The sequence below is a fragment of the Cyprinodon variegatus genome, unplaced genomic scaffold, assembly GCF_000732505.1.
Source record: "Cyprinodon variegatus isolate N-32 unplaced genomic scaffold, C_variegatus-1.0 Scaffold97, whole genome shotgun sequence".
In the NCBI taxonomy this organism is placed as follows: domain Eukaryota; kingdom Metazoa; phylum Chordata; class Actinopteri; order Cyprinodontiformes; family Cyprinodontidae; genus Cyprinodon; species Cyprinodon variegatus.
In genome coordinates this window covers 303,374-315,416 of record NW_015150550.1, presented here as the reverse complement: position 1 = coordinate 315,416, position 12,043 = coordinate 303,374, and the positions used below count along the sequence as shown (strand labels likewise).

The 12,043-nt window shown below is 39.1% G+C and overlaps 2 protein-coding genes across 3 annotated transcripts in view; one reads left to right on the top strand and one right to left on the bottom strand.

Annotated features, from left to right (window-relative positions):
• Positions 1-3,201, bottom strand: part of LOC107084314 (chromosome unknown open reading frame, human C12orf4) — a 27,777-nt gene extending 24,576 nt beyond the window's left edge. The window contains exons 1-3 of one of the 2 annotated variants that reach the window (XM_015374101.1): positions 3,030-3,201; positions 2,512-2,702; positions 2,205-2,350 (exon numbers count right to left, since the gene is read on the bottom strand). In XM_015374101.1, coding sequence (XP_015229587.1) covers positions 2,205-2,350; positions 2,512-2,692 — 327 coding nt within the window. In that variant the 5' untranslated portion in view covers positions 2,693-2,702; positions 3,030-3,201. Of the gene's footprint in view, positions 1-2,204; positions 2,351-2,511; positions 2,703-2,808; positions 2,828-3,029 lie in introns of those variants that run through there. The other variant, XM_015374102.1, reaches the window with a different exon arrangement.
• A 4,185-nt stretch (positions 3,202-7,386) lies between these two features.
• e2f4 (E2F transcription factor 4, p107/p130-binding) overlaps positions 7,387-12,043 on the top strand; it is a 12,774-nt gene continuing 8,117 nt past the window's right edge. Inside the window, exons 1-2 of the mRNA XM_015374099.1 lie at positions 7,387-7,784; positions 10,078-10,187. Of these exons, the coding sequence (XP_015229585.1) occupies positions 7,620-7,784; positions 10,078-10,187 (275 nt within the window). The 5' untranslated portion in view covers positions 7,387-7,619. The remainder of the gene's footprint in view (positions 7,785-10,077; positions 10,188-12,043) is intronic.

The window sequence follows — 12,043 nt, the reverse complement described above, 5'->3', positions numbered from 1 at the left end:
ATCTCAGGATAAGTCAACTCAGAGTTCAAGTTTTAACTCAGAGTTGGTTGAACTTCCTTATTGAAACAGGCCCCAGATCTAGAATTTTCTTCCATATCAGGACCGGTAAAGAGATTAATACTGGATTGCTGCATCTCTAAACCTGACTGCATACTGAGGTGATTCAGGCGTGTTGGACTCTGGAACTCGAGGGCTGGAGTTGAAGACCTCTGTATCAAATGATCATGGTTAGAGGCACCATGTTTTTGGATTTGTTGATATTAAACAAGTCATCCATATAACTGGGAAATATCTGGAGCCTCCATGGAAAATGACAGCATCAAAAGTATCTATTACTGCAGCCGCAGCTTCTCTGACAGAAAATTCAACCATGTCCTTTAATTTGGATTTAACATTTAATAACAGCAGACTGGGAATAAAAATACCACTTTAAAATAAACAGGTTTTAAATTAAATTTTTTTAAGTAGATCAGAGAATGAAGTGACTATTAGTCTGTAAATCCATCATTTCCTGTTCCTCTGGAGATAAATATGTGCAATGCAGAGGCCTGTCGCTCAAAGCCAGTCCTCAGAAACGATAAGAGAACATGACCTTCAAGCAAAGCAAATGTGTCTCACTCGCGTTTTGTGAGAAAATGGCTACTATCTGATATGCCCATTACCATGGTAACAGGTTTAAAAATGATAAAACTCAAGGGGATGAAGACTGATGTTTATCCAGGAGAGACGATAGTGAGGAAGGTCAAACTATCCTACAGCTCCCTGCAGCAAACAGAAGCACCCTGAAGTCATCAGATTCTGACTGTGCAGCATCACCTTCCTACTATCACAAATGAAAACAGGCAGAGTTCATGTTACTTATTAAAACTTTCAAACACCTGGGTAGGTCTGGTATATAAAAAGGGAGAATCTCTCAGGAATAAAATAAATAAATAAATAAATTCAACTTTATTGATATCACAATGGAGAAATTAACTCTCTGCATTTAACCCATCCCCTTTTATGGAGCTGTGGGGTGCCACTGTGCAGCACCCGGGGAGCAATCAGAGGTTGAGGGTCTTTGCTTAGAGAGCCAGAATGGCAGTCTGTGGGATTCCAAGCCCTGTGCCCTAACCACTAGGCCGCCACTGAGAAATGATCCCTGAAAAGCAACATGAACCATGGTGGAGGCCTGTGATGCTGTGGGCTGGCTTTACTTCCAAAAGTCATTGGGAACCAGTAAAATGTGTTAATAATCTAAAACATGTGGTCATATCAACACAGAAATTCTTCAGCAGACACAGAATCATATTTTTTTTAAGCCTGCTTCAGTCCTCAGACCTTAACCTCAAGGGAAACAGTGGTATCTGAGTAGAAGAGAGCATCGAAGAGACTGGGACACTGCAGAATGTGCAAAGAGGTTGGCTCTGTAGATGTCTACTCCATCCTACTCATATAGATCAGGGGAAGCTACGTCCTATTGGCTAAAGGGGGTAGAACCTCTTTCATAAGTTTTAAAAGTGCAAAACCAGTGATTTGTTAAAAAAACAGCTGTTAAGTTTTTTTTTTTGATGTTTTGGTAATATGGTATTAAGTGAAGGAATCATATAATAATAGCAGAGAATAATGCACAAAACAGTATTGGAATGACAGCATTAGGGCAGGCCACACAGAGACTCTCATATTACCTTCTTTATCCATTTTATTTTTCCTTTACACCACACAGACCATCCGCTTAGAGTGTAAAGCTACCATCTGAGAAGAAAGTTAACTTTTTTCTTTGGTTTGTCATTCCTGAAATATAATCTATAAGTAGGCCTTTCAAATATGAATATTGAATGTCCCTTAAGTGACTGCAATAAACCATAACATTGTCATCACTTTGCAACCAAATCTAAATTAGAATTTCACAGGCTAGCTGGTCCCCTTTAATGAGGCTGTAATGCTACAGTCGCTAGCTAAGTCCTGGTTGATGCAAAGGACTGAAACCTTTTTTTTCCAGACTCTTCAGAACCAGGACCAATTTGCCTGTTTGATCCGTGTGATTATGCAACACAGAGGTGATCCAATCTATTCATGTGTTTCACTTTTCCAGCTGTTTTAAAATGTACATTAAAAATTTACATCGGTAATCTGTCTAGATGCTCACAGATGATGGTTTATATTGCACACTTTCATAAAATAAGGAAAGATGATTGACACAAAGGGGGGGAATGGGTTCCTACCTCTGTATAAGATCGGGCCCAGGCACTGGTAAGCTGGTTTACATCCACATCTCCAGTGGAAAGCCTCTGCAGGGCTAGCTCTGCCTCCCTGTCATAGTCCAGGGTTGTCTCCTTCTCTATGAATCTAGACAGAGAGGCCTTCAACTCTGCAAGTGGAGAGAAATGTTGTTGCTAAACAGCAATAATGACTGAATATATACTGGAGTGTTAAGATCAGCATTAAATCAGCTGATCTGTCAGATTAAGTTTAATTCTGAACCATAACAAAGGATAAGTGAGTAATTTCCCTGTAAAGCTACAGACTCACCATCTTCTATGTAGCAGGGTATCCTATGCAGAAGCAGCAACCTTCCGTGCAGATCACTGATGTTCAGCTGGACAGGAAACTGAAGGGGCACTTTGAGGACACATTTGTTCTTTCCTGCTTTGAATTCAAACACAAACTCCTTCTCGGCGACCCCGTTTGTTTTACATTTGCTTTTCTTCATGACTTTAAAGCTTTAAAAACAAATGAAAACGATTTCATTAGTTTTAGCAGTCCTGTCATCTGAAATACGAGCTTTTAAATCAGATTTCATAGCACAGGTTTACGTCTAAGCGACACCTTTACACAGTGGTCCCCCCATAGAGCAGAACCTCCACTGAACAACAATAGATCCCTTTAATATCTTGAAGCTAATCTTGATGCTAATGTTGAGTTGTTTAGCTAGCATTTAAGCTAGCTGTAAAGTAAAGGCACATTTTGAAGGAGAGACAGGCTATGTTTGCTGCTCTAAACGTGTGCATTAAAATAAAAAGACATTAGGATCTAACAGGTGCGCTTACCTGAGAATGAATGAATACAGCGACGTTATTTCCGGTTAGAGGGACAGAGACCCTACAGCTCATACGGATCAGCTGACTACCTTAAGATGGCAGAAGCACTTTCGTCACATACATTTCGTTCGTCCATATTTCCCTATTGTTTGTTTGAATTAAATTAATTTGTATAAAACTGTCAAAACTTTTTTGTAACTAATTTTTTAAGGTGCACTAAGTTTAAAAGAAAATTTACCAAAGCAGCTTATTTTGTGGACTGCTGCCCCCTGCTGGTGCTAGCTATGAAATGAATCCATCCATCCCGAGTGGGGTCGCAAGGCGAGAGGCGGCGACCTGGACAGGTCGCCAGCCCATGAAATGAATCCTTCCTCAACAAATTAATAATGGAAAAAATATTATATGTTTTCAACAGTTATTGCTTTTATACGGAAGATGATTAGGACCACTGAAAAAATAAAAAAATGAAAAAGTTACCGGTAACTGTTTTTAAAAAAAAATATTTACAGAAGATATTTACGGAAGAGGATTAGGGCCACTAAAAAGTAAATAAAAAGTGAACTGATTTTTACATTTTATTTCAGTTTAATATGGGAAAAGACTTAGAATTCTATTTCTAGAATTTTAGATTAAAGTCAGAATTCTGACATTTTTTCCCATATTAAATTGAAAAAAATAAAAATCAGTTAACTTTTTTTTTTTTTTTCAGTGGCCCTAATCCTGTAGCACTTGTTGTACAGGTGAATAAACTATTTACAGAGTATCTTAGTGAAAATAGTTTGCAGTGGATAAACATAGATTGGTGGGTTTCTGTTTCTTATACCCTAACTTGTTTCTCCCAAATAAATTATCTATTTGAACTTTGCTTTTTGTAAAACATTTTTTCCCCAAAAAACACTGGTTTTACACAACTGTCCATTTATTTATTTTTAGCTAATCTTCGTTTATTTTCTAAGATTCTTATTTACAAACTAAGAGATCTATATTGCTGACTGGGGAATTTTTTTTTTTTTTTTTTTTACCAGAAGAATCATAATTTTGATCTGAATATTTGGATGAAAATAGAAAAATATTAAATGTATCACAACTGCTCACTTATTTTATAAAAAGTATTAAAAAGTTTATATGTCTGATTAGGCCTCAAAATAAAAAGAAACCAAAACAGAATCAGACATTACACTCAAAGTTAAACACCACCAATATTTTCACCAATTACCAGTTACTTTTAAGTGAGTGGCTTTTTGAGTAAATACTTTAAGTTCAGTTAAAAAAAATATGTCCCTTGTTTTTAACATGGCTCAAGGGGTTGCATTTCCAATGCAGGATCATGGAAGTTGGTTGGAGCTAAATCCAGGACAGTCTTGGAGGATATGGTATTAGACGCTGTAGATGACCTGTCACTTTAGTGGAGGTTCACTGACAGCAGCACCCACCCAAAAATACAATGGATGGTTGCAGGGTGGCCCAAGCCTCAATGGGGCTCTGAGCAAATTTTGATTTTTAGACCTTCTATTTCTGCTAATGATATCCATTGCTGTGAGCTGTCTGATGATCTGATCACTCACACACCTTCTATAAACTAATTTCATCTCAGACAGTGCTGTTGATAGTCTTCTCTGCATCATCTACTGCTACTGAAAGTAATGAGATACATTTTGGTATGCATTTTATTTACAGTAACAGTGTTTGTTGGTTGAACTTTTTTGTTCCAAATGCAACAGCAATGTAGCCTGTAGTGCAGGAACCACAACAAACAGATAAAATAGCTTTGATAAAAGAAAAAAACAGTAAATTAAATTGTACCAAAACAGACGCAACATACACATTCTTTTCTAATGTGTAAGTATTGACTCTACATAAATAATGATATTTTGATTTAAAAAAATACATAATTTCAGCAGGAAAATAATTATAAATGTAATTATACAAGAAAAAAAAAGACTCACACACTCAATTGTTCCTTGGCCTCTACTACTTGCACTGGGGCCCTAAGCAGTTGCTTATTTTCTTGTGCCTTGGGTCGGTCCTGAATGAGTAGGTCAAAGCAGATTGGTTGCTTAGAGGGGCCTAGTTGAAGTCTAGACCTAAAACCAACTGATAAGTAGTAGTAGTGGAAAGGTTTAAAAACTAATCATAGTCTCTTTTTCTGCAGTGACTGACTGCTTCTACATCTGCCAGACAATGCTGAGGATGTTTGATGAGTCTGTGGTGGCCAGTGTCATCCTTTATGTTGCTGGATGCTGGGACAGTAGACTGAAGGTGAAGGACGCCGACAGACTTAACAAACTCATCAGCAGTGTCAAACAGAAGAATGTTGGTCAGGATAAAATCCATGCTGGACAATCCTGCACATCCTGTTCATGATGTGCTGGTCACCCACACGGCACCTCCAGTCAGAGACTCATTTCATCACGTTGCACCACAGAGCGCCAGAAGTCATTCCTGCCTGTGGTCATAATACATAATTCATCTCTCTGACAGTCATTCAATTTCATTACTTATTGTTTACTTATTTCATCAATGCAGTAACACAGTCATCAGAGGCATAGCCAGAACATTTTTATAAGGGTGGCCAGGCAATAACCAATGTATACTGAGGGGTGGCCAAAAGTGGGTAGGCACCAGAACCTCAGGATCAATCTACACTGTTCCAACAAGAACCACAGAACGTCCATATTTCTAAATAAATACAAACTATAGTTTCCTACAGCCTTTACTAACAAATAGATGCGTTTGAGTTCTGGAGCGACATCTTTTCCATCGTCATTACTTACTTACTTTTATCAATATCATTCTACATTAGATTGATATTTACAAATACTTATATCTACATAAATTCATAATTTATAGTTTTTTTATTTAAATAGTTATACACAGTATTCACAGAAGACTCTTAGATGACTTGCAGAGACAAATCATTTTCTCTTATAACACAAAATCTAGTTCTGAAAGAGCATGAATTCTTTACTAATCATCTCTGATGTTGGTATATTGATGTGCATAATTAACCACAGTGTTTTTGTTGTCAAGTAATACTAATATATATAAAATTAAAATGTATTGAATATTCTACTTGAGAGAAAAAAATGGTAGGGGTGGCCACAGGGGTGGGCAATAATTGGCCACGGCCACCACTGGCCCCCCATTTAGCTCCGCCCCTGACAGTCAATAATGTCAATCTTATTTATTCTTATTATTACCTTATTCTTGTATCTTATTTTGAACTGTTTATACGGGCAGGGTGTATTTTTACTGTATGGGTTGTATTTTACATATTTTTAGGTGTCTTATTATCCTTATATCCTTATTATACACGCTTAATCCCAAGTGGGGTCGCGGGGTGCTGGTGCCTATCTCCAGCTGTCAATGGGCGAGAGGCAGGGTACACCCTGGACAGGTCACCAGTCCATCGCAGGGCCACACAGAGACAAACAGGACAAATAACCACTCACACACACACTCACACCTAAGGGGAATTTAGAGAAGCCAATTAACCTAACAGTCATGTTTTTGGACTGTGAGAGGAAGCCGGAGTACTCAGAGAGAACCCATGCATGCTCATGCATGTGTTATTATATATATATATATATATATATATATATATATATATATATATATATATATATATATATATATATTTGCTCTACTGTACTTATAATCTTATTTTTCTCTCTTAAACGGTTCCACTTCAAGAAAAGAACGTCCCACAAGGGATTAATAAAGAAATTCTGATTCTGATTAACAGAAGTTCTGTTAACAGATGTTTCACCGTGAAGAAACAAAGTCTATAGATGTTCAAGCTGGAGAAGACAAATGCCAGAGAATTTCTCTATTTTCTTTCAAAATAGAGCTTCTCTTGTCAAATGTCTGGCTACTCTATCCATTGTGATTAACTTCACTTAATGAATAAAAAATCTTGTTTAAAAAAAAATATGCATCTGTCAGAGAAAGATTTTTTTTCACATTTATAAACTATAGTTTGTGTTGCTCTGTCATATTATAACGATTATTAAAGTGTTTTGTTGTCATACAGAGTGGAAGTGTTCCTAAGATAATTATTACTTATTCTATAAATAGTTCCGCCAGTTTGACATAAGTTAGCTTGTGCGCATGCGCGCCAGCGTTCATTTGACTAAGTGAGGGATTGGGATAAACCCTCATATTCTGTGAAGACGAAAAATTCGTCTTTTTTATCAAAAGAGAAACTTAGAAATAATTTTGTCACTTAAATATTTATTTTCGATAAATATGTTATTTAGTGAAGGTTTTTTTTATTTTGTTTTTTATATTTTCTGTTGTTTTTTACACGTTGGTTCCTGGGTGGGACTATTTGCAGACGCTCCCTCCACTGGTTGAACAGTCCCGTCATACCTCGCGTGGCCAACGGCTCTCCGCCGCTCATTGAGTTACAGCCCTCTGCCCGTTCAGTTCGGTTTTATTCAGTAATATATAGAGGTTTAGGCCACGCTTTAACCCAGTAAACATTACCGAACCATCCCGGGAGCTTTCTGTCATAAAGTGTGCTGCCGCTGGGCTCTCTGCTTGGATTTAGTTCGGGGAAAGCGGGAGGGGAAGTCCGGGCTGAGCTGGAGCCGAGTGATGATGGAGCTGGAGTCGGCCAGTAATAGAGGGGACCCGGGAGCTGCCGGGGACTCGCTGCAGCCGCAGACTCCCAGCAGGCATGAGAAGAGCCTGGGTCTGCTCACCACCAAGTTTGTGACTCTGCTCCAGGAGGCGAAAGACGGAGTCCTAGACCTGAAAGCTGTGAGTCTTTGTTGTCAGCTAGCACATGCCCTAATGAGCTGCTTAACTTTCGTTAGCCTGCTAGCCTAGCATTAGCTACGCGGCTGCTTTTTGAATGAAAGATGCATTTTAGCTGGAAGCCCTGTACCTTATAAGCATTTTCATCAAAATTTCTCCCGAACCAGCGCGGTTCTGTGAGGTTGTCTAAGCTTTCCGAGCCGGGAAGGAAGTACAGACTAACAAAGTAAGTTTGAAAACACCGGGTAACTTCTGCCACTCTGCCCCCTGCAGATTCAAAGTTTGAAAAGTGGGTCAGCTTTTGTCGCCGTCTCCCCGTTTCAAGCTGCTTCATCTTCACACTTGAGCAATTCGTCTGAAAACTGTTTTCCCTGGAGGACATGCCTCCAGTAATTAGTCTTCAGTAATTAATCAAAAGCAAAGTAAAAATAACAGAAACCCCTGAAACACTTAGTGATCATATTTATTTTCTGGCGAAGCTGCTGTATAATTAAAATACTTTCTAATGAATTAATTAGCCAAGAGATCTGATGTTTTTTTTTTTTGTTTTTTTTTTTAACCCCCCAAAAATCTCCTGCTGTATAATAACCTAATGTAGTGTGTAGCATTGGTTATTACAGGAATATTAATAGTATTGTTGGTTAAATTTTCTTGGATTGATCACATTTGTTTTTAGAAATTATTATTTTGTCCCTGTGTGGTAAGGTGGTTTAAGTGTTAGACTTTGATTTAGGGTTTGAATGCCATATGCATGAATAACTAACCTGCAGAAAGTAGGTAATGGCAAATTATTATTTATTCAATTAAATTCAGTTTATTCATATAGCGCCAATTCACATAATGTCATCTTAAGGCACTTTACAGTTCAACGAGTTCATAAAGTCAAATTGATCCAAAATTTTCTATGTAAGGAAAACCTGTTGATTGCATTGATTTATTGACTCCAATGCAATCCCTCACACTAAGCATGCTTGTAGCGACAGTGGAGAGGAAAAACTCCCTTTTAACATTCAGAAACCTCCAGCAGAACCAGACTCAAAGCATTCCAGAGTAAAACCTTGGTATATAGCTGGTTGGTTGTTTTTTTTTTTTTTTTGTGAGAGAAGAGGGCTGCTTTAAGCTAGCTGACTGGCAGTGCTCAGCAACATACAGGAATTGTTTGGGCCTTTTTCTGGAATCCTGTTGAAATAAACTCAAGGTCCCTATGGATTAGGGTTGGAGACCACTGCTCTATACTAATGTTGAATGATTTTGCCATTTTCTTTTGCACTGCCCATAAGCATGTAGATGTTTCATTTCAGGGTTTCATTTTTTTTTATTAGCTTGAAAGCTTGTCCAGAGTCCATTGTTGCTGGGCTTTACGGTAACACTGTGAAAAAGTGCTTACTTCCATTTGCATCCCTGGATTTCCATGCTAGTTGCAACTGTTTCTTCCCTTCTATATGGTCAGAAACCCACTTTAAGGATATTACTGCCACCTGGGGTGAGAAATGCATCGTCTTATTCTAGTTCATCGTAATGTGACTTAGATTTAGCGCCTCTGCAATTTGAAAATTGCGTTTTTGTTGAATTGCGATTATATTGCAAATGCACTTAATTGCCCTACTCTATACTCAAGTTAACAATTATATTAGAAAATTAGTTGACCCTATTTCAATAATCGATTAATCCTATTCATTGTTTCCTCCCTATAACCAGTCCTTGCATAGAAATAGATATAGAACCGTGTGTAGGAACTCTGCAGATAGATCTTTACTGCTTCCAAGAATCATTTATTTTGCTATTTAGAGATTTTTTTTCTGACTCTTCCTCTTCTGTTCCTCTTTGGTTCTGCTGTCAGAACAGAAAGATGCTGAGAACTTTCTAACATGTCTAATGGTTCTACTAATGCTGATATTCCAATTTTATATAAAGTCCAGCCATCTAAGACTAGTGAAGCAGTCAGATGGTACCAAACAGAGCAGACCTGCTCAGCCTGGGACTACAGGAGTCTCTGTCCCATTCAGTCACCCAGTTCTCTGTCAAACCCTCTTCCTCGTCCTCTGTGGGACCTCAGGGGCCTTGGAGACATGTTGGCTTTTTGCCTGCCGCTGATGGCTGCTGTGCAGATAGTAAATCGACTCACTGCAGCTCTTCCCTTCTCACCGGCTGCCGACAAAGCTGACCCTTATCAGTGTCGGCATGTCGCCTTTATCTTTTAAACATTGACAGCACGACTTAGAAGGAAGGTTACCGCATTATTCTCTCCTTTTTCATTTTGCCCTTGTTCTTGTGTTTTTATTGTTTCTGTTTCCAGGCAGCCGACACCTTGGCAGTACGGCAGAAAAGGCGTATTTACGATATCACCAATGTCCTGGAAGGAATTGGTCTGATTGAGAAGAAGTCCAAGAACAGCATCCAGTGGAAGTAGGTGTTATTTTTTTTAGAATGATTATATAGGGTATTTGGTTCTGGTCCTTAAGGTCTCTGAATATGGTGTGTAACATTGGTTGGGCTGAAAATGGCATATTAGCTGTTCTATGAGCCCTAATGCAAGCCTGGTTATAAGCCCTAGAATGAAGCGACAGGTTTTCTTCCATTTATGGTATGCTCATGAATATTTAGATGAGCTGGGCGCTGATTGGTTGGTTTACAACAAGCGAATTTGCTGAGCAAGGACGCATCATAGCAACAAGCACTCTCTTACTGAAACATTGAAATTGTTGATATGGTAGGGTGCTCAGACGTCCTCTTTTTCCCGGACATGTCCTACTTTTCATACCTAAAAAAATGTCTGTGGGAATTTCAAAATCATTGGGCATTTTGGTCGACTACAGTGCAGCACGAGGTTGAAACGAACTGGGCATTCGAACTGAGCCTTGAGCTCTGGGGCTGGTCCGGTAACCCCGGTGGATGGGGGCAGGAAGCCAGCGGGGGACGGAGCGCCCGAATCCGACCCAGTGACGGTAGCATGGACACCGGCAACCCTGTGCTTCCGCCCTGCCCGCTTTACCGGCCCCCAGCCCCCTTCATCCGGCTGAGGAACGGCGGCTCGTGGCTCTCTGCTGAGGTCCGGTCCAGTCAACAGCCCAGCAGTCGTCACTTTTTTGGTTTTGAATTCTATGACCCCTTTAAGGTTAGATCGTTTCTCTGTTTTATGGTTGTAAAAGGGGAAAAAAAGACGTTTGATGACATCAAAGACTTGCACCCATATTCCTCCCAGCTCTACTTTTCTGCCAGTTCTGATGATGTTTCACCCAGTAGATTGTTTATGATAATAATAATAATAAATACTGAAACATTTCAGTACTGATGCCGCTGTCCTTGAGCACTGTTAATGCTTCACGGTTCCTGCATGCAAATAATTTCGGAGTGTACTCCCTCTGAGGATCACATGGAGATGATCTCTTTTTGACCTCAGGTTGAACTGAAGCTCATTAGTTTCTGACATCAGCTAACTTGTCTGTTGGTGCTCTGAGTTTACAGCTGCTGAAGTAACAACATTTTTTAGAATATTAACCCAAAGGAGAGCAGTCTTGTTGATGTTCTTATCTGCTGGGTTCCTGGGCCGTTTGCAGAAAAAATAAATAAATAAAACATCCTAATAAAGGATGAGCAAAAGAAAAGGAGGGAAGGAAAGCCTTTATCTTTTTTCCTGACCTTTTTTCTTTACTTCATAATCTAGAAATCGGATGTTTAAAATTAGGAAACGCCAGCCGTTCTTTTTTTGTAGACCCAAGTCACTCGCCTTTGTTTGGTTTTCTGGGTCTCTGTTCCGAACACTGAAGCTGTTTTTATCTCAGGTCGTAGCTAAACTGGGATACCAACGTCGTTGTTGCTGTTTTTTTCTGGTACTGGTTTGCGGGGACAGTCTAATCACAGAGGCTCTGTCCTGGGTCTCCAGAACAGATGACTGAACATCTGTGCGGCGGTGTGGCTCTACTTCTGGCCACTCATCCTATTTCTAAGGCCCCGTTCCCATTGCAGGCAAATATGGCCCAAACCTGATATATGTGGGTTCAACTTACCAAGTTGGGATTGTTTAGAACAAGTTGGAACTAGGGGTGTAAATCACATCCATCATGGCGATTCGATTCAGTATCGATTTCCTGACCCAACGATTCGATTATTTTCGGTACTCATGAATACACCACGATTCGATTCGATTAATCGGTTAATTTTTTTTTTTTTATTATTATTATTTTTTTTTTTTACACCTTACAGGCTAAACAAAGTTCCAAGTTTGAAATTAATCAACGAAAGCTGCTATATTGTTATGCATT